The sequence below is a fragment of the Hypomesus transpacificus genome, chromosome 17 (genome assembly GCF_021917145.1).
Source record: "Hypomesus transpacificus isolate Combined female chromosome 17, fHypTra1, whole genome shotgun sequence".
In the NCBI taxonomy this organism is placed as follows: domain Eukaryota; kingdom Metazoa; phylum Chordata; class Actinopteri; order Osmeriformes; family Osmeridae; genus Hypomesus; species Hypomesus transpacificus.
This window is the reverse complement of record NC_061076.1, coordinates 17,257,706-17,279,884: the sequence shown is the minus strand read 5'-3', so window position 1 is coordinate 17,279,884 and position 22,179 is coordinate 17,257,706. Positions and strand designations below refer to the sequence as shown.

At 41.6% G+C, this 22,179-nt stretch overlaps 2 protein-coding genes across 7 annotated transcripts in view; both read right to left on the bottom strand.

The window, feature by feature from the left end:
- LOC124479636 (zinc finger protein 227-like) overlaps window positions 1-15,696 on the bottom strand; it is a 36,895-nt gene extending 21,199 nt beyond the window's left edge. For 3 of the 6 annotated variants that reach the window (XM_047038474.1, XM_047038470.1, XM_047038473.1), the window contains exons 1-2: window positions 7,046-7,535; window positions 4,064-5,478 (exon numbers count right to left, since the gene is read on the bottom strand). In XM_047038474.1, coding sequence (XP_046894430.1) covers window positions 4,071-5,321 — 1,251 coding nt within the window. In that variant the 5' untranslated portion in view covers window positions 5,322-5,478; window positions 7,046-7,535 and the 3' untranslated portion in view covers window positions 4,064-4,070. Of the gene's footprint in view, window positions 1-2,394; window positions 5,479-7,045; window positions 7,536-15,318 lie in introns of those variants that run through there. The other 3 variants (XM_047038471.1, XM_047038469.1, XM_047038468.1) reach the window with 3 other exon arrangements.
- On the bottom strand, window positions 12,324-20,981 carry LOC124479542 (zinc finger protein 658B-like). Its single transcript, XM_047038316.1, has 3 exons — window positions 20,934-20,981; window positions 18,868-20,006; window positions 12,324-13,948 (listed from the first exon to the last, which is right to left on the bottom strand). Exons 2-3 carry the CDS (start codon window positions 19,852-19,854, stop codon window positions 13,043-13,045), a joined length of 1,893 nt encoding a protein of 630 aa, XP_046894272.1. The 5' UTR covers window positions 19,855-20,006; window positions 20,934-20,981; the 3' UTR covers window positions 12,324-13,042.
- Window positions 20,982-22,179: the final 1,198 nt, after the last annotated feature.

The window sequence follows — 22,179 nt, the reverse complement described above, 5'->3', positions numbered from 1 at the left end:
AACTCAAAAGGTCATAACAATATTATGACCCTGTTTCTCAGTTTTTGTAGGTACCAGCAAGAAGGATATCAAAATCAAACGATTATAAATGAATCAAAAATATTACCAAAAACAAGCTGTTATATTTACATGTGGGTTTGACTTCCTAAACTGACGAAAACATGTTACGGCCCTATGTTGCGCTTGTCAACACGGGTTTCACAATTTAAAAATCATTGCCCACCAGGTACACAGACCCATCTTCGTCTAAGTTTTTCAAATAGAAAGGATGTAGCGCTGTGGTACAATTAAAAACCTCCCAAAACGTTAACCTGCTAATACTATTAAACCATATTTCGAAAAAAACTCTCAAACGTGTTTGTCCTCCGTACTAAAGGTAGTGATAGAAATTAAACGGCGGGCAAGCTAGCTAGCTAGCATACATCAACGTGGTGATCTTAAGTCGCAAATTCTGGACAAAACGTCAACGGTATCATTAGCAACGCGTACAAGGCTAACCTTGGTAGCAACTCTGAATTTAAAATACATTAGGTTAAAAAGAAACCTGAGGCCCAACACTGTTAACTTTACGTACCTGCTCTGGCATGATAAACAAACAACTGTGGACTCAGCGACACTAGCACGGGGCACATCCGCCGGCTGCCGGCTGGCAAGAAGCATGGATTGAGACCGTGCTCACCGCAGTTGCTTCTTGGCCAGCGGGGTATTCCATCAACGTAGATTAAAGAATATCAAATTGTATTTCGATAAATGTCGCACATTACTGTGGTATTTACTTGAACAGTCTAGTCTGCTTCGTGGTAGGCTAACTGCTGTGCTGTATTTAGTTGTGTTACAAATAATTTTCAACAGGCGGAAACATAACCCCAAAAGACAGTTCCGTCAAGTGTCTTATCACCCTCGCTGGGCTCTGGTCCTGCCCGTGTTCATAAGTGCTGCTGCAGACTTGTTTCTCACAATGTGACCCAGCATGGCTTTACGTATTTACTTTATCTCCAAAGAACGAATTAATTTAAATAAACACATTCAACTTTTTTCAAAAGCAATTGGTTAATTGACATAGACCTAAACAACAGCAGTGTGTCAAGTCATGTTACAGGTTACAGGGACAGACAAACACAGAATCCATAAATGACAGGCAAAATCAAGGTCAAAAATAGAAAGGTGTCTGTACGGAATTTAACTCTAGCAAACACTGGAAAAGCACAGGAAAAATACTGACACAATCTGTCAGGGGCCCAAGAATAGACAAGTCAAAGTCCAAGTGAACTTTATTGTCAATCAGACCAGCAACAAGTAGTTACACAGACGATCCAAATCGCGTTTCCCCTACTCCAAATGTGCAAGTAATACAACATTTTATCATTTGACATAATCGTGGAAAACAGACATCAACAGGTTAATATACAACATATACGATAAAAACAACATATAGGAGCAAAGTACTGAATAGCAGGATGAATATGTTATTGTGCACATTAAGTGCATAGTGCAAACATTGAACTAGCAGTCAATAGGTCCTTAGTGGGTGTGTGTGGTGCAGGAGCACCTGATTATAAGATGTTCTTGAGTGTGTTGAGTAGTCTGATGGCCTGTGGGAAAAAGCTGTTCCTGAGTCTGGAAGTTCTGCACCGCATGCTGCGGTAGTGCTTGCCAGATGGTAGGAGGGTGAACAGTTTGTGTGCTGGGTGGGTGGGGTCTATGGTGATGGCTCTCTTGCGGCAGCGGGACAGGTACATGTCCTAAATGGATGGTTGAGCTGATCTGGTGATCTTCTCTGCTGTCCTGAATGGATGGTTGGGCTGATGTGATGATCTTCTCTGCTCTCCTGAATGGATGGTTGGGCTGATCTGGTGATCTTCTCTGCTGTTCTGATTGGATGGTTGGGCTGATCTGGTGATCTTCTCTGCTGTCCTGATTGGATGGTTGGGCTGATCTGGTGATCTTCTCTGCTGTCCTCACCACTCTCTGCAGGGCCTTCTGGTCAGCAGCAGAGCAGCTGCCATACCAGAGTGAGAGGCTGCTGGTTAGGATGCTCTCAATGGCACCTCTGTAAAAGATGGTGAGGGCAGAGGGTGGAAGGTCAGCTCTACTCATCCGGCGAAGGAAGTGGAGGCGTTGCTTTGCCCTCTTGACCAGAGAGGTGGTGTTGGTGGACCATGTCAGGTAATCTGTGATATGCACCCCCAGGAACTTGATGCTTTTCACAGACTCCACAGCACTGCCATTTATAGTAAGTATATACTGAGTCAATTTAGACAGAACACAGGTGAAGCTTGTGATGCTACCATTGAACTGAGGGATGTGGTCAAAGACCACAGGCTGAGGTTCTGACAAGTAGGTGTTATGGAAGAATTCGAGTGGCACTGTGTAGATCTGAATAGTCAAGGGATGTGGTTTCAATACAATTTATTTAGATTATACAATTACATATGATTAAACAAAGCTTTGCTGATTAGTCAATACGAAGGGTGTGCTAGTAACAAATCGTTCACAAAAAAATAAATAAATAAAAAACTAAATGTAAATGTAAGTCTGACTTGGCCATCTCCTTGGCCAAAAGGTCACGTCAGCTCTGCCCAACCCCCAGACCTAACTAAGACCCTCTGGATCTTAGTTAGGCATCTTAAAACAACACCATAAATCCCTTAAGACAGTCTGAGTGTCCCTGCTACAGAGTTTCACATCACAGAACCTCCGTTTCTGTCTATAACAAAGGAATTTTTTACCGCCTAAAGAAACATATATTGTAACTATGTCAAAGATTGCCATTACAAAGGGAAGAGAAGGTACAGTAGAAAATAAAGAACCTTAAGTGCAGAGTTCTAACAGTGCAGAGTTCTAAGATTGCAGAGTTCTAAGAGTGCAGAGTTCTAAGAGTGCAGAGTTCTAAGAGTGCAAAGTTCTAACAGTGTTTTGGTGATTAGAGTCACAAACCAGTCTGTATTTCTACTTTCAGCTCAGTCCCTGGTGGACATGAAGAGGTTGGGCTTGCAGTGGAGTGTGAAACCGATGTGTTAGGGTAAACAGGTTAAGTTAAAGCGTCACTCATGAGCAGAATCTTACAGCCTGCACACCTGGACTTGGTCTAGGTTATTCAGTAACATCATTATTTATAGGCTACATACTGCATGGTTTGAGTCCAATATGCTGTAGCCTTAGCCTATATAGTGTGACTGAATACACAACATGAATACTAACATTAAACAAGCCTATGATTAAAGAGAGCTGAATCAAATAAAGAAATGTTATAATGTTATGTTAATTATTTTCCTGTTGATGCACAGCATTTAATTTGTGAGTCTCAATGTGTGTACACATGCGGCATAGTCATGTGGCTTGAAAATAGATGCCTAGCAGAATGGGCAATTAAATAAATGTCACTTTTGGCACAAGGACTAATTGACTGCCATCAGTGGTTTTCTGAATGGTTATTATGCTATCAAACACAAACATTAATGACACAAGTGTACTACATCAGTCAGGTAGATGAACAGAAAGGATAAATAGCCTAATGTGAAGGTTAATGAACTGTAGAGCTCAAAACAATAAACAGTCGCTCACAGCCAACATGAATCTTGTGTCGGCTACGTAGATGTTACCTAGCTTTGTTAATGAGCAATAACATGTTGTTGGCTGTTAGCTAATTATTAGGATGATGTCAATCGGTGGCCGGAAAGATGAACAACAATTAAAGACAGCTGACTTGACTTTATTAGAACAAGCTTGACTCCTTTAACCAGTCCAAGGCAGAGTGGTCAGATGAGGGAGTCCATGGATTACAAGCAGCCTTTATATAAGCACACAAGTTAAAATATAATTTCCTTACTATATTTCCTCACATGGCACAGCATAGGGTCTGCATGTTGTATTCTTGAAATGTTATACCTGACAGCATCGTAACTCATTAAAGCCTAGCCTTTTCCAGTTTAGTTTTTCCTCACTGACTCAGTCAGTCTGATCAAGCTAGACCCTGGGAGATCCACAACATGACCTCTTGATCTGAGAAGGAGAGGAGCCTCTCTCTCATCAATTCTTCATATTAGTAATATAACTCTTCCAACTGTGGGTCATACAGAAGTTCTCTCAGGTGGTGACTGCTGGGACAGCTTGGCCCCAGACATCACTGCTTTGTTTTGGGTTTTTTTATCATGGATACGCAGGTGACTCTTCAGATTGCTATTTGTTTTACATGAATAGTCACATTGTGGGCAGCTGTAGGGCTTCTTTCCAGTGTGGATCCTACGGTGACTGTTGAGATTAGTGGAACGGCTAAAGGTTTTTCCACAGACGTCACATCTGTAGGGCTTCTCTCCTGTATGGGTCCTGCTGTGCTTCTTCAAATCACCAGTGGAGAAGAAGGTTGCATCACAGATGTCACAGTTGTAGGGCTTCTTTCCTGTGTGGATCTTGCTGTGAATTCTGAAACAGGAGAGCCGGCCAAAGGTTTGACCACAGAGGTCACAGCTGTAGGGCTTCTCTCCAGTGTGGATCCTGCTGTGAACTCTTAAACTGCCAGACTGGCTAAAGGTTTTACCACAGAGTTCACAGATGTAAGGATTATTTACAGCGTGGATCCTGCGGTGAACTTTTAAACTGTCAAGCCGGCCAAAGGTTTGACCACAGAGGTCACAGCTGTAGGGCTTCTCTCCTGTGTGGATCTTGCTGTGAAGTTTGAAATAGGAAGCCCGGCTAAAAGTTTTCCCACAGAGGTCACAGCTGTAGGGCTTCTCTCCAGTGTGGGTCCTGCTGTGAACTCTTAAACTGCCAGACTGGCTAAAAGTTTTCCCACAGAGGTCACAACTGTAGGGCTTCTTTCCAGCGTGGATCCTGCGGTGAACTTTTAAACAGTCAAGCCGGCCAAAAGTTTGACCACAGAGGTTACAGCTGTAGGGCTTCTCTCCTGTGTGGCTCCTGCTGTGAGCTCTTAAACTGCCAGCCTGGCTAAAAGTTTTCCCACAGAGGTCACAGCTGTAGGGCTTCTCTCCTGTATGGATCTTGCTGTGAACTTTGAAATGGCAAGCCCGGCTAAAGGTTTTCCCACAGAGGTCACAGCTGTAAGGCCTCTCCCCAGTGTGGACCCTGCTGTGAGCTCTTAAGTTGGCAGCATGGTTAAAGGCTTTACCACAGAGTTCACAGATGTAGGGCTTCTCTCCTGTATGAATCTTGCTGTGAACTTTGAAATGGCAAGCCTGGCTAAAAGTTTTCCCGCAGATGTCACAGCTGTAGGGTTTCTCCCCAGTGTGGATCATCATGTGGTACTTGAGGTTCCTGGAGGAGGAAAGTTCCTTCCCACAGGTGTCACACTGATATGTCTCCATAACTCAGACCTCCCTTTGTTCTCTGTGTGGTGTCTGGAAGCGTTTTTATCTCTGAGTCTGGTTACTGCTCTCTCTGGTTGAGTCTCTCTGGAGCCTTAAAATGATCTCCTCCGTCTAGTCTCTGTCCATGATCAAGTCTGACTGGCCAATAGGAGATCTGAAAGAAACAGTTCCAAGTTAATAGAGCATTTCAAAATGTTTGTAAATACTAGGCACCAAGATACTTCCAGGTGGCAGAACGCGAGCGGCTTCCATTGAAGAGATCCAGACGGCTACTGTAAACATAGTTACATAGTTAAAACATTGTGAAATGTTAGGAAGGAAGAACATCTTACAGAAATACAAATACCTTCTGCCACAATGTTTTCTAAAGTACAAATGAAGCCAGAATGATCAAATTGACAAGGTCAAATTAATACACAAATTAATTTAGTAGTATAAGAGGGTAGATATAAAAATAATTTTGTTTGTGTCAGGCTACGGCCGACGGTCTCCCTTCCAAGCAATTTACTAGTGGTCCCATCCATAGTCCAGACATGGTCCCATCCATAGTCTAGACATGGTGCCATCCATAGTCTAGACATGGTGCCATCCATAGTCCAGACATGGTGCCATCCATAGTCTAGACATGGTGCCATCCATAGTCCAGACATGGTGCCATCCATAGTCTAGACATGGTGCCATCCATAGTCCAGACATGGTGCCATCCATAGTCTAGACATGGTGCCATCCATAGTCCAGACATGGTGCCATCCATAGTCCAGACATGGTCCCATCCATAGTCCAGACATGGTGCCATCCATAGTCCAGACATGGTGCCATCCATAGTCCAGACATGGTGCCATCCATAGTCTAGACATGGTGCCATCCATAGTCTAGACATGGTGCCATCCATAGACTAGACATGGTGCCATCCATAGTCCAGACATGGTGCAATCCATAGTCTAGACATGGTGCCATCCATAGTCTAGACATGGTGCCATCGGCTTTTGCCACCCGGAAGAACGTCTATTATTGTTGTGACGTCATGGTGAATAGGTCTATTAGAATAGATTTATTTTGTCTTGAGAAACATTCACTCTGTGATAACTGGATCTCTAGCAAACTACTTCTCTTTATACTAACATGTTTTTCTGTTACAAAAAAATGATATAAACGATATGATTACACAATTAGCGTTACATGCAAATTACCAATACATTTACTATGGATTGCAAGTTTTAAATCCCCAGAAGAATAATACAGTATATTGCGGTTGTCTCCATTTTCTATATAAGAGCTGAGACTTACAACATAAAATAAATATTACGTTTTTATTTAGGTTGAAGGCTCCCCTGCAACAACACAGAACACCTCTCTCTTAGCCGTATACAAAAGTTCACGAAACAGGAATACATACTTTGAGACACACAACACAATCTGGTGACCGCTGCATCTAAAATAACATTACATTAAATTGTCATTGTACTAATCAAATAATAGTAATACAAACATCTCCATTAATAAGGACAACAACTGAATCTAGCTACAGTACAAATGGAAGTAAAGACGGACGGGCTAGCTAGCACCGTGGTGATCTTAAAACTAAGCACAAAGTCGCAAATCCTGGACACGACGTCAAAATCAATGCCTATAATGCTAACCTGCAAAGCTGTTAGATTTGCAACATAACTGTTAACTTCAAAAACAATAAAACGTAAGGCATCAATGTTCAATTTACATACCTCCAGCTCCAGCCTGGGAAACAACTTCTGTTTTCTTCTTTTGCTTTCAATGGCAGATTGCAAACAACTTTATGAAGTGCAGCAGCGCCACTTACTGTTCGGGAGTGTGAATTCGGCACTCCCACAGTAAGGACGACAGAATCAGAATGGGTTTTATTCGCCATGAAAGTTTGCACAGACAAGTAATTTGCTTTGGTAGGAAGGTGCACTACCAATTTCTAAGGGTACATAACTAGCAGTAACTAAGTGGAATTTGAATTAAAGTAAAATGTACAACACAATTTAAAATAAAATATACGTTTTTACAAAATAAAAATAGAAATGGTATAAGATACTATTTGTGATGCAGTGCAAAAGGCAATGTGTTTAAGGACATTTAGTCATAAAAGTCAGCGTGGACCCTTGGCCTTATTGAAGAGGACAACAGCGGAAGGGAAGAAACTGTTTTTGTGGCGTGAGGTTTCTTCAGCTGCCGAAGGAAGTACAGTGCCCTCCAAAAGTAATGGAACAGTGAGGCGAATTCCTTTATTTTTGCTGTAGACTGAAAACATTTGGGCTTGACATCAAATAATGAACGTGAGACCAGAGATCAACGTTTCAGCTTTTATTTCCAGGTATTTACATCAGGATCTGATGCACAACTAAGAAAATATCACATTTTGTTTGAATCCACCCATTTGTCATGTGAGCAAAAGTATTGGAACAGATATACTTAAAACATATTTAAGTGAATAAGACTTAATATTTAGTTGCAAATCCTTTGCTTTCAATAACTGCAGCAAGTCTGTGACCCATTGACGTCACCAAACTTTTGCATTCTTCCTTTTTGATGCTTTCCCAGGCTTTCACTGCAGCCTCTTTCAGTTGTTGTTTGTTTTGTGGGGTTCCTCCCTTCAGTCTCCTCTTAAGCAGGTAAAATGCATGCTCTATAGGGTTTAAGTCTGGAGATTGACTTGGCCAGTCTAATACCTTCCATTTCTTGCCCCTGATGAACTCCTTTGTTGTTTTGGCAGTGTGTTTTGGGTCGTTATCTTGCTGCATGATGAAGGCTCTGCCAATCAGTTTGGTTGCATCTTTCCTTAAATTGGCAGACAAAATGTTTCTGTAGACTTCCGAGTTCATTTTGCTGCTGCCATCATGTGTTACATCCTCAATGAAGATTAATGAGCCCGTCCTAGAAGAAGCCATGCAAGCCCAAGCCATGACATTACCTCCACCGTGTTTCACAGATGAGCTTGTGTGTTTGGGATCATGAGCAGTTCCTTTCTTTCTCCAAACTTTAGCCTTTCCATCACTTTGGTAAAAGTTAATCTTTGTCTCATCAGTCCATAAAACTTTGTCCCAGAATTTTTGAGGTTCATCTCTGTACTTTTTGGCAAATTCCAGCCTGGCCTTCCTATTCTTCTTGCTAATGAGTGGTTTGCATCTTCTGGTGTAGCCCTTGTACTTTTGTTCATGAAGTCTTCTGCGAACAGTAGATAGTGATACCTTCACTCCTGCCATCTGGAGGTTGTTGCTGATCTCACTAACAGTTGTTTTAGGGTCTTTCTTTACAGCTCTCACAATGTTTCTGTCATCAACTGCTGATGTTTTCCTTGGTCTACCTGTTTGACGTCTGTTACTTAGTACACCAGTAGTTTTCTTCTTCTTCAGGACATTCCAAATGGTTGTACTGGCTATGGCCAATGTTTCTGCAATGGCTCTGATTGATTTTCCATCTTCTCTAAGACTCACAATTGCTTGTTTTTCACCCAAAGACAGCGCTCCGGTTTTCATGTTGTTTTCACCTCGGAATACAGTCTGCATAGACAAAACCTATCTTACCCAATCTGAACCTGAGTGTAGACATTCAGTGGTATTTATTGATTGAATAATGTATGTAATAGGACACACCTGGGCAACAAAACACACCTGTCAGTCATATGTTCCAATACTTTTGCTCACGTGACAAATGGGTGGGTTCGAACAAAAAGGTGATATTTTCTAATTTGTGCATCAGATCCTGATGTAAATACCTGGAAATAAAAGCTGAAACGTTGATCTCTGGTTTCACATTCATCGTTTGATGTCAAGCCCAAATGTTTTCAGTCTACAGCAAAAATAAAGGAATTGGCCTCACTGTTCCAATACTTTTGGAGGGCACTGTATATCCTCTGTTGTGCTTTCTGGATGAGGCTGCCGATGTTCAGTTCCCATTTGAGGTCCTGGGAGAGGATAGTGCCCAGGAAGCGGAAGGACTCTACAGTGTTGACTGGGGAGTTACACAGGGTGATGGGGGTGAGTGGGGCTGTATTCTTCCTGAAGTCCACAACCATCTCCATTGTCATAAGATCATTGAGCTCTAAGTTGTTCTGACTGCACAAAGGTCACCTGAGCTGACTGTATAAAAATTAAAAAAAATATTGTTTCGTTTTTTGCACGTTTTTCTTTTTCTAGTAGCCATCATGCCCATCATGCCTAAGTAAATAAAAAAAGTTAGAGAAACATATCAAGGTATTGAGAGAGCTGAGGAGCTGGAAGAGGGAGAGCCTATCAATTCTAAAAAATTCATTTTTTCTCCCGGTGGGAGTTTTTCTGGGAGTTTTTCCTTGTCTTCCTTGAGGGTTTAGGTTGCTTGAGGGGCAGTTCTATGGGCGCATGTGAAGCCCTCTGTGACATGCTTGCGTGTAAAAAGGGCTATACAAATAAATTTGATTTGATTTGATCAATTACCATGTATGAAGCTCAAAAAAACAGTAGGCTATTTGCGCCCAAATGAATGCGAAAGAAATGTGCACACGCGCATTAACTATTGATGTCCCTGCCAAAGGTGATATCAAACTTGCGTCCCTGAACTGTTGTACAGTGGGTTAAGCTAGGGGAGTTTCTACAGCCTAGTAGTGCATTGTGTGCAGCAAGCTTGAAAGAAAAAAGGGATATGAATAGGGGCCTGTGCCCCGGTAGAGTTTTATGTCTAACAACGCCTATGCACATAAGGAAGCCAAGTAACTGCAGCCAAGCCTTGACAGACTCGGCTCCAGAACTAATTAAATGGGGGGGGGGGGGGGGGGGGGGGGGTATGGAGTTAGATTAGTTTCATAATTCAAACAAACAAACGCAACACGATTCAAACAAATTTAACACGATCCAAACAAACGTAACACGATTCATACAAACATAACACGATTCAAACAAACAAACGTAACACGATTCAAACAAACGTAACACGATTCACAAATGTATTTCGTGATTCACAATTGTAACGCGATTCACAAATAAATGACCCTATTACATTCGTTTGCAACCTGACAAACACAAGTTACAAATCCCTGCATTCGTTGGTGTGAATCCTTGCATTCGTTCGTGTGGATTTTTGGAACTTTCCTGACGCGCTTTGATCCACAAATGCATTTTTTCTAAAAGATATCCTCAGCAGCCTATCAGGTCGTCTCTTCCAATTTTAGCCAATCACATTAACGTGTCTATGTGGACTTCAACAACCTGCCATAATGACGGACATCGTCTCCTTCAGATCATGAGCAATGTCGTCTGGTTGCATGTAGGTGAAATATTGCTTGTTAATCTTATTAAACCGATGATCATACCTGATTAAATATTGTTGAGAATGGCAGGATTCATGTTTAGTCATTTTCCGTGTTTCCTAGGCTAACGCAGAGCCCGTCTACCCATATTAGACATTCTCCGGTGATTGGCTAAAATTGGAAGAGACGACCTGATAGGCTGCTGAGGATATCTTTTAGAAAAAATGCATTTGTGGATCAAAGCGCGTCAGGAAAGTTCCAAAAATCCACACGAACGAATGCAAGGATTCACACCAACGAATGCAGGGATTTGTAACTTGTGTTTGTCAGGTTGCAAACGAATGTAATAGGGTCATTTATTTGTGAATCGCGTTACATTTGTGAATCACGAAATACATTTGTGAATCGTGTTACGTTTGTTTGTTTGAATCGTGTTATGTTTGTATGAATCGTGTTACGTTTGTTTGGATCGTGTTAAGTTTGTTTGAATCGTGTTGCGTTTGTTTGTTTGAATTATGAAACTAATCTAACTCCATAGGGGGGGGGGGGCATTTTTTTCACAAGGGGCACGCATTTACAAAGCCAAAATAAGAGTCCAAATAAGAGCAGACCTGCATATTCTGCAGGAAAGTCTATCCATCTTGATATTTAATTTATAGCCAATGGCCGCGTTTCGCAGATTCGTTAAGAAGTTCTTAACGCTTATAGCTTCTTAGGAGCGTTCTAGAGCGTTCTTAGAACGCTCCTAAGAAGCTTTTAGCGTTGAGAGCTTCTTAACGAATCTGGGAAACGCAGCTCATGCCAGTATTTCTTATTTATACTTAAACAAAATAATGTTTTGAAGGGGCACAGCATTCCATGAGAGGATGCTTGTGGGACATGAGTGTTGGTGAAGGTGTTGCCAGGACAACTGCAAGGCGGGAAATAAGGCTATACATTGCACTAAAGCAGTTCCTGAATATTTTCTTCAGTTTTCCAGGTCATCTTGAAACATAAACAATCAAGGAGACTTTTTCTTAAATTGCATGTGACAGTAGTTTTTAAGTAGCCTCCATGTTGACAAGCCTCTGTATTACTCAATCCTCTGCTTCAGGCTTCCCCAATGCTATAGGTGCAATCTCCCCATGTGTGTATCCATTTGGACCTGTGGAAGCAGACTTTGTTAACATGTATCCACAGCCCAGATGTACAGATAGGCTATATACTGGGGCAGCTGTCCAGTGTCCACACACTGTCAGGCAGAACAGTTGTTGGATTTGAATGAGTGAGATAGGAGGGAAATGTGTAAACTGCTCTGTTATCAGGCTATCATCTGCATGACCCTTGACTTGCAAATGTAAATACAGAGAATGTGTGTCAGTACTCCACAACAATGGATGAAGATCAGTGTGCATTGATCTGGTCACCAGCAACATTATTTATGATGCATGTTAAGAACAAAGTGTTATTTAAATAGTTCTGTCTGTTGTGGTAAGCAGTGTAGCTAACAGTTTACGATAATTGAAAATGAAGAAAGTTCTTCACATACATGCCCATCTAAGTAAGCCGAAATGGTGTGTTATTTTTACTAAAAATGTTGTTTTTGTATTTAGTCATTCCAATGTCAGGATCATACCCACAACTATACTGTAACTTAAATGTACAAACATATTATCCATTCTGATAAGTAGCTTGGAAACAACCTCTTTCCCTAAGTGAATTGACACAAATATATAAACATTTTTACCAAGAAAGAGTAGGCAACATTATCTGTAGAATATTTTTCAAATCATTTTTACAAAAGGTTTTATATTTTTCAATTTCATAAAATCCAGGAAAATCATTGATTCATTCATTTAACTTGAAGCCCTTTCTGGTTCTTGATCTTGTGCTGTGATATGCTTTATCTGCCGTCTTTAGACTGAGATCAAATGAATATGATGTCATTTCCTCAGACAGGTCTTCCCAAGGCCTAGTGGTGCGAAAGGTAACATTTCAAATACTGACACAACGATCTGTCTTCTTTAGAACTACTAAGTATTGTTTCATTAAAATACAGATCCAGTTTCAAGGTGTGTTAAGAACAATTGGCATAACCCTCAAGAGGTCTTCTAACAATTTTTTACCAACAAATGGATACAAAAAAACAAGGAAACCCTGAAGGGCAGCAGAGTTTAACAAAATGTAATATTGATGGTACTAATGTGTTCTTAAATTTTTTTTAGCCAGAGTTTACCAGTTTTCTACCCAGTCTGACACAGCTTCCCCTCCATCATTACAGGGGTATCTTTCCTGTGTCCTGTCGTATTGGACTATAGATCTGGTGTTACTGCATGTGTTGTCATGTTGAACTGTAGATCTGGTGTTACTGCATGTGGTGTCATGTTGAACTGTAGATCTGGTGTTACTGCATGTGCTGTCATGTTGAACTGTAGATCTAGTGTTACTCCATGTGCTGTCCCAGTAGGTGTAGGCCAGTAGTTCTTCCAGCTGTGGGTCATACAGAAGTTCTCTCAGGTGGTGACTTCTGGGACAGCTTGGCCCCAGACTTCACTGCTTTGGTTTGTTTTTTATTGTGGATACGCAGGTGCCTCTTCAGATGGTCATTTCTTTTACATAAATAGTCACAGTGTGGGCAGCTGTAGGGCTTCTCTCCAGTGTGGATCCTGCGGTGACTGCTAAGATTAGCGGTACGGCTAAAGGTTTTACCACAGACGTCACATCCGTAGGGCTTCTCTCCTGTATGGGTCCTGCTGTGCTTCTTCAAATCACCAGTGGAGAAGAAGGTTGCATCACAGATGTCACAGCTGTAAGGCTTCTTTCCTGTGTGGATCTTGCTGTGAATTCTGAAACAGTAGAGCCGGCCAAAGGTTTGACCACAGAGGTCACAGCTGTAGGGCTTCTCTCCAGTGTGGATCCTGCTGTGAGCTCTTAAACTGCCAGACTGGCTAAAGGTTTTACCACAGAGTTCACAGATGTAGGGCTTCTTTCCAGCATGGATCTTGCGGTGAACTGTTAAACAGTCAAGCCTTCCAAACGTTTGACCACAGAGGTTACAGCTGTAGGGCTTCTCTCCTGTGTGGATCCTGTTGTGAACACTTAGATTGCCAGCCTGGCTAAAGGTTTTCCCACAGAGGTCACAGCTGTAGGGCTTCTCTCCTTTGTGGATCTTGCTGTGATCTTTGAAATGGCAAGCCCGGCTAAAAGTTTTCCCACAGAGGTCACAGCTGTAAGGCCTCTCCCCAGTGTGGACCCTGTTGTGAGCTCTTAAGTTGGCAACATGGCTAAAGGATTTACCACAGAGGTCACAGATGTAGGGCTTCTCTCCAGTGTGGATCATTATGTGCTGCTTGAGGTTCCTGGATGAGGAAAGGCTCTTCCCACAGGTTTCACACTGATGTGTCCCCATAACTCAGGCCTCTCTTTGTTCTCTGTCTGGGAGCGTTTTTATCTCTGGTTACTGCTCTCTCTGGTTGAGTCTCTCTGGAGCCTTGAAATAATATCCTCCGTCTAGTCTCCGCCCATGATCAAGTCTGACTGGCCAATAGGAGATCTGAAAGAAACAGTTCCAAGTTAATAGAGCATTTCAGAATGTTTGTAAATAATAGGCACCAAGATACTTCCAGGTGGCAGAACGCGAGCGGCTTCCATTGAAGAGATCCAGACAGCTACTGTAAACATAGTTACATAGTTAAAACATTGTGAAATGTTAGGAAGGAAGAACATTTAACAGAAATACAAATACCTTCTGCCACAATGTTTTCTCATGAGTACAAATGAAGCCTGAATGACCAAATTGACAAGGTCAAATTAATACACAAATTAATTTAGTAGTATAAGAGGGTAAATATAAAAATCATTTTGTTTGTGTCAGGCTACGGCCGACGGTGGGTCTCCCTTCCAAGCAATTTACTAGTGGATCCATCCATAGTCCAGACATGGTGCCATCCATAGTCTAGACATGGTGCCATCCATAGTCCAGACATGGTGCCATCCATAGTCCAGACATGGTGCCATCGGCTTTTGCCACCCGGAAGAACGTCTATTATTGTTGTGACGTCATGGTGAATAGGTCTATTAGAATAGATTTATTTTGTCTTGAGAAACATTCACTCTGTGATAACTGGATCTCTAGCAAACTACTTCTCTTTATACTAACATGTTTTTCTGTTACAAAAAAATGATATAAACGATTTGATTACACAATTAGCGTTACATGCAAATTACCAATACATTTACTATGGATTGCAAGTTTTAAATCCCCAGAAGAATAATACAGTATATTGCGGTTGTCTCCATTTTCTATATAAGAGCTGAGACTTACAACATAAAATAAATATTACGTTTTTATTTAGGTTGAAGGCTCCCCTGCAACAACACAGAACACCTCTCTCTTACTAAGAGTCTTAGCCGTATACAAAAGTTCACGAAACAGGAATACATACTTTGAGACACACAACACAATCTGGTGACCGCTGCATCTAAAATAACATTACATTAAATTGTCATTGTACTAGTCAAATAATAGTAATACAAACATCTCCATTAATAAAGACAAAAACTGAATCTAGCTACAGTACAAATGGAAGTAAAGACGGACGGGCTAGCTAGCACCGTGGTGATCTTAAAACTAAGCACAAAGTCGCAAATCCTGGACACAACGACGTCAAAATCAATGCCTATAATGCTAACCTGCAAAGCTGTTTGATTTGCAACATAACTTTTAACTTCAAAAACAATAAAATGTAAGGCATCAATGTTCAATACACATACCTCCAGCTACAGCCTGGGAAACAACTTCTGCTTTATTCTTTTGCTTTCAATGGCAGATTGCAAACAACTTTATGAAGTGCAGCAGCGCCACTTACTGTTCGGGAGTGTGAATTCGGCACTCCCACAGTAAGGACGACAGAATCAGAATGGGTTTTATTCGCCATGAAAGTTTGCACAGACAAGTAATTTGCTTTGGTGGCAAGGTGCACTACCAAATTCTAAGGGTACATAACTAGCAGTAACTAAGTGGAATTTGAATTAAAGTAAAATGTACAATACAATTTAAAATAAAATATACGTTTTTACAATATAAAAATAGAAATGGTATAAGATACTATTTGTGATGCAGTGCAAAAGGCAATGTGTTTAAGGACATTTAGTCATAAAAGTCAGTGTGGACCCTTGGCCTTATTGAAGAGGACAACAGCGGAAGGGAAGAAACTGTTTTTGTGGCGTGAGGTTTCATCAGCTGCCGAAGGAAGTACAGTGCCCTCCAAAAGTATTGGAACAGTGAGGCGAATTCCTTTATTTTTGCTGTAGACTGAAAACATTTGGGCTTGACATCAAATAATGAACGTGAGACCAGAGATCAACGTTTCAGCTTTTATTTCCAGGTATTTACATCAGGATCTGATGCACAACTAAGAAAATATCACATTTTGTTTGAATCCACCCATTTGTCATGTGAGCAAAAGTATTGGAACAGATATACTTAAAACATATTTAAGTGAATAAGACTTAATATTTAGTTGAAAATCCTTTGCTTTCAATAACTGCAGCAAGTCTGTGACCCATTGACGTCACCAAACTTTTGCATTCTTCCTTTTTGATGCTTTCCCAGGCTTTCACTGCAGCCTCTTTCAGTTGTTGTTTGTTTTGTGGGGTTCCTCCCTTCAGTCTCCTCTTAAGCAGGTAAAATGCATGCTCTATAGGGTTTAAGTCTGGAGATTGACTTGGCCAGTCTAATACCTTCCATTTCTTGCCCCTGATGAACTCCTTTGTTGTTTTGGCAGTGTGTTTTGGGTCGTTATCTTGCTGCATGATGAAGGCTCTGCCAATCAGTTTGGTTGCATCTTTCCTTAAATTGGCAGACAAAATGTTTCTGTAGACTTCCGAGTTCATTTTGCTGCTGCCATCATGTGTTACATCCTCAATGAAGATTAATGAGCCCGTCCTAGAAGAAGCCATGCAAGCCCAAGCCATGACATTACCTCCACCGTGTTTCACAGATGAGCTTGTGTGTTTGGGATCATGAGCAGTTCCTTTCTTTCTCCAAACTTTAGCCTTTCCATCACTTTGGTAAAAGTTAATCTTTGTCTCATCAGTCCATAAAACTTTGTCCCAGAATTTTTGAGGTTCATCTCTGTACTTTTTGGCAAATTCCAGCCTGGCCTTCCTATTCTTCTTGCTAATGAGTGGTTTGCATCTTCTGGTGTAGCCCTTGTACTTTTGTTCATGAAGTCTTCTGCGAACAGTAGATAGTGATACCTTCACTCCTGCCATCTGGAGGTTGTTGCTGATCTCACTAACAGTTGTTTTAGGGTCTTTCTTTACAGCTCTCACAATGTTTCTGTCATCAACTGCTGATGTTTTCCTTGGTCTACCTGTTTGACGTCTGTTACTTAGTACACCAGTAGTTTTCTTCTTCTTCAGGACATTCCAAATGGTTGTACTGGCTATGGCCAATGTTTCTGCAATGGCTCTGATTGATTTTCCATCTTCTCTAAGACTCACAATTGCTTGTTTTTCACCCAAAGACAGCGCTCCGGTTTTCATGTTGTTTTCACCTCTGAATACAGTCTGCATAGACAAAACCTATCTTACCCAATCTGAACCTGAGTGTGGACATTCAGTGGTATTTATTGATTGAATAATGTATGTAATAGGACACACCTGGGCAACAAAACACACCTGTCAGTCATATGTTCCAATACTTTTGCTCACGTGACAAATGGGTGGGTTCGAACAAAAAGGTGATATTTTCTAATTTGTGCATCAGATCCTGATGTAAATACCTGGAAATAAAAGCTGAAACGTTGATCTCTGGTTTCACATTCATCGTTTGATGTCAAGCCCAAATGTTTTCAGTCTACAGCAAAAATAAAGGAATTGGCCTCACTGTTCCAATACTTTTGGAGGGCACTGTATATCCTCTGTTGTGCTTTCTGGATGAGGCTGCCGATGTTCAGTTCCCACTTGAGGTCCTGGGAGAGGATAGTGCCCAGGAAGCGGAAGGACTCTACAGTGTTGACTGGGGAGTTACACAGGGTGATGGGGGTGAGTGGGGCTGTATTCTTCCTGAAGTCCACAACCATCTCCACTGTCTTAAGAGCATTGAGCTCTAGGTTGTTCTGGCTGCACCAGGTCACCAGGTTGGCCGCTTCCCACCTATAATTAGACTCGTCTCCACCAGAGATGAGCCCAATAAGGGTGGTGTTGTCTGCAAACTTGTTGAGGTATGCAGTGTAGCTAACAGTTTACGATAATTGAAAATGAAAAAAGTTCTTCACATACATGCCCATCTAAGTAAGCCGAAATGGTGTGTTATTTTTACAAAAAATGTTGTTTTTGTTTTTAGTCATTCCAATGTCAGGATCATACCCACAACTATACTGTAACTTGTATGTACAAACATATTATCCATTCTGATAAGTAGCTTGGAAACAACCTCTTTCCCTAGGTGAATTGACACAAATATATAAACATTTTTACCAAGAAAGAGTAGGCAACATTATCTGTAGAATATTTTTCAAATCATTCTTACAAAAGGTTTTATATTTTTCAATTTCATAAAATCCAGGAAAATCATTGATTCATTCATTTAACTTGAAGCCCTTTCTGGTTCTTGATCTTGTGCTGTGATATGCTTTATCTGCCGTCTTTAGACTGAGATCAAATGAATATGATGTCATTTCCTCAGACAGGTCTTCCCAAGGCCTAGTGGTGCGAAAGGTAACATTTCAAATACTGACACAATGATCTGTCTTCTTTAGAACTACTAAGTATTGTTTCATTAAAATACAGATTCAGTTTCAAGGTGTGTTAAGAACAATTGGCATAACCCTCAAGAGGTCTTCTAACAATTTTTTACCAACAAATGGATACAAAAAAACAAGGAAACCCTGAAGGGCAGCAGAGTTTAACAAAATGTAATATTGATGGTACTAATGTGTTCTTAAAATTTTTTTAGCCAGAGTTTACCAGTTTTCTACCCAGTCTGACACAGCTTCCCCTCCATCATTACAGGGGTATCTTTCCTGTGTCCTGTCGTATTGGACTATAGATCTGGTGTTACTGCATGTGTTGTCATGTTGAACTGTGGATCTGGTGTTACTGCATGTGGTGTCATGTTGGACTGTAGATCAGGTGTTACTGCATGTGCTGTCATGTTGGACTGTAGATCTGGTGTTACTGCATGTCTTGTCATGTTGAACTGTAGATCTGGTGTTACTGCATGTGGTGTCATGTTGAACTGTAGATCTGGTGTTACTCCATGTGCTGTCCCAGTAGGTGTAGGCCAGTAGTTCTTCAAGCTGTGGGTCATACAGAAGTTCTCTCAGGTGGTGACTGCTGGGACAGCTTGGCCCCAGACTTCACTGCTTTGGTTTGTTTTTTATTGTGGATACGCAGGTGACTCTTCAGATGGTCATTTCTTTTACATGAATAGTCACAGTGTGGGCAGCTGTAGGGCTTCTCTCCAGTGTGGATCCTGCGGTGACTGCTAAGATTAGCGGTACGGCTAAAGGTTTTACCACAGACGTCACATCTGTAGGGCTTCTCTCCTGTATGGGTCCTGCTGTGCTTCTTCAAATCACCAGTGGAGAAAAAGGTTGCATCACAGATGTCACAGTTGTAGGGCTTCTTTCCTGTGTGGATCTTGCTGTGAATTCTGAAACAGTGGAGCCGGCCAAAGGTTTGACCACAGAGGTCACAGCTGTAGGGCTTCTCTCCAGTGTGGATCCTGCTGTGAGCTCTTAAACTGCCAAACTGGCTAAAGGTTTTACCACAGAGTTCACAGATGTAGGACTTCTTTCCAGAGTGGATCCTGCTGTGAAGTTTGACACCACCAGCCTGGCTAAAAGTTTTCCCGATGAGGTCACAGCTGTAGGGCTTCTCTCCTGTGTGGATCTTGCTGTGAACTTTGAAATGGCAAGCCCGGCTAAAAGTTTTCCCACAGAGGTTACAGCTGTAGGGCTTCTCTCCTGTGTGGATCCTGTTGTGAACACTTAGATTGCCAGCCTGGCTAAAGGTTTTCCCACAGAGGTCACAGCTGTAGGGCTTCTCTCCTGTGTGGATCTTGCTGTGAACTTTGAAATGGCAAGCCCGGCTAAAAGTTTTCCCACAGAGGTCACAGCTGTAAGGCCTCTCCCCAGTGTGGACCCTGTTGTGAGCTCTTAAGTTGGCAACATGGCTAAAGGCTTTACCACAGAGGTCACAGATGTAGGGTTTCTCCCCGGTGTGGATCATCATGTGGTGCTTGAGGTTCCTGGATGAGGAAAGTTCCTTCCCACAGGTGTCACACTGATGTGTCTCCATAACTCAGACCTCTCTTTGTTCTCTGTGTGGTGTCTGGAAGCGTTTTTATCTCTGAGTCTGGTTACTGCTCTCTCTGGTTGAGTCTCTCTGGAGCCTTAAAATGATCTCCTCCGTCTAGTCTCCGCCCATGATCAAGTCTGCCAATAGGAGATCTGGAAGAAACAGTTCCAAGTTAATAGAGCATTTCAGAATGTTTGTAAATAATAGGCACCAAGATAATTCCAGGTGGCAGAACGCGAGCGGCTTCCATTGAAGAGATCCAGACAGCTACTGTACACATAGTTAAAACATTGTGAAATGTTAGGAAGGAAGAACATCTAACAGAAATACAAATACCTTCTGCCACAATGTTTTCTCATGAGTACAAATGAAGGTCACCTTCATTTGTACTCATGGAATACCTTCCTTGTCATTTGACAAGGTCAAATTAATACACAAATTAATTTAGTAGTATTAGAGGGTAAATATAAAAATAATTTTGTTTGTGTCAGGCTACGGCCGACAGTGGGTCTCCCTTCCAAGCAATTTACTAGTGGTGCCATCCATAGTCCAGACATGGTGCCATCCATAGTCCAGACATGGTGCCATCGGCTTTTGCCGTTTGTCTCCATTTTCTATTTGAGCGCTGACCCTTAAAACATATAATAAATATTACGTTTTATTTAGGTAGAAGGCTCCACTGCAGCAATACAGAACACCTCTCTCAATGCTGCCCACAAGAGCCGTAAAATAAAAGTTCACAAAACAAGAGTACGTACTTTGAGACACACAACACTGTGGTGACTGCTGCATCTAAAATAACATAAAATTAATTGTAATTGTATCAATCACATAATACAAACACATCTCCATCAATAAAGACAACCACTGAATCTCGCTACAGCAACAATGGAAGTAAACATAGACGGGCTAGCACCGTGGTGATTTCAAAACTAAGCACAAAGTCTTAAATCCTGGACACAACGACGTCAAAATCAATGCCTATAATGCTAACCTTCATAGCTGTTAGATTTGCAACATACCTTTGAACTTAACAATAAAACGTAAGGCATCACATAACGCTAGTTTACTTTACATACCTCCAGCCTGGGAAACAACTTGAGCATAGGAACATTCTTCTTTTTTTTTCAATGGAAGATAGCAACCAACTTTATAAAGTGCAGCAGCGTCACCTACTGTTTGGGAGTGTGAGATCTGCGCTCTCCCCATGCCGGGGTTGGGGTGAGAACCACTAGCCTGGCTGCCAGCCCAACTTCTCCCCGCCCAAAATAAAATTTGGACAACATACTCTGTTGCTCTGATTGGTTGTAGATCTATCCAATTGAGCGAAGAGGCATTTGTTTTCCAGGCTCGTTTGAAACAGGCCCTGTAGTCAAAGCCCAACGGAGAGTTCTCAGACTCATATTCTGACTAGAATTATGAGTATGACAACGTCAGGCTAGTGGACCACAGGACACGAGGGAAACTTTTCTGATGGTTCATCCTTGTATAGTTAAAATGAAGAAAAGGAAAACAAGATGCAAGAATGTCCATTATACCTATATCGTGAGGTGGATTTTCATTAACTTTAGACAGAACTGAAAATAAGTATATTTTAAGAAATTAGAAAAAAAGTATCCACTGGATGAGTTACGTACTTTAAAACATAACAAAGTAACTGAATACTTGGATTCAATATCACGTTATTTGATTTCGTACAACAATAAAAGATATCAGTTATCTTAGGGGTCCAGGCACATTGGGGGTGGACGGCTGGGACCAAAGACAAAGTCCAGCCAACTTCCCACCCAATCACCACGTTTTGTTCACAACACAGGGACATTTCACAAGCGTTTGTAATTCAATTTTAGGATTAATGTCGGAAAGTGACATGGTCACTAAGGGTGTTCAATATTAACAACAAAAAAGTATCTAATAAATGGCAAAAGACACATCGTGTCAGTGAGTGTTACCCAATGACTGTAAAAAGGTGTTACCTTCTTGTACCAGTAGAGGGCAGTGGTGATGTTTTCATCAGCTCCTCAGACAGCACTGTCCTTAACACTGCTGGGTCCTCTAAACGCTGGTCTCATATTACATGGGGTTCCTTCTGACACTTTGCCAAGCCTAGCTTAATAAACGGTAGTATTAATATTAGCCAAGCCTAGCTTAATAAACTGAATGTGAACCTGTGGCTGGGTGGGGTCAGCATGCACCAGAGAGCCACAGAGAGATTGCCTACCAGACTGGGTTACTGTACAGAGAGACTGCATACCAGACTGGGTTACTGTACAGAGAGACTGCATACCAGACTGTGTTACTGTACAGAGAGACTGCATACCAGAC

What these genes read in the sequence shown, in the direction of transcription:
- LOC124479542 (XM_047038316.1), bottom strand. Translation starts at nt 19,854, where the DNA reads ATGGAGACACATCAGTGTGACACCTGTGGGAAGGAACTTTCCTCATCC. An exon ending in AGTCACCACCTGAGAGAACT is followed by an intron (nt 13,949 to 18,867) that starts TCTGTATGACCC and finishes TGAGTTATGGGG; the next exon opens with ACACATCAGTGTGAAACCTG.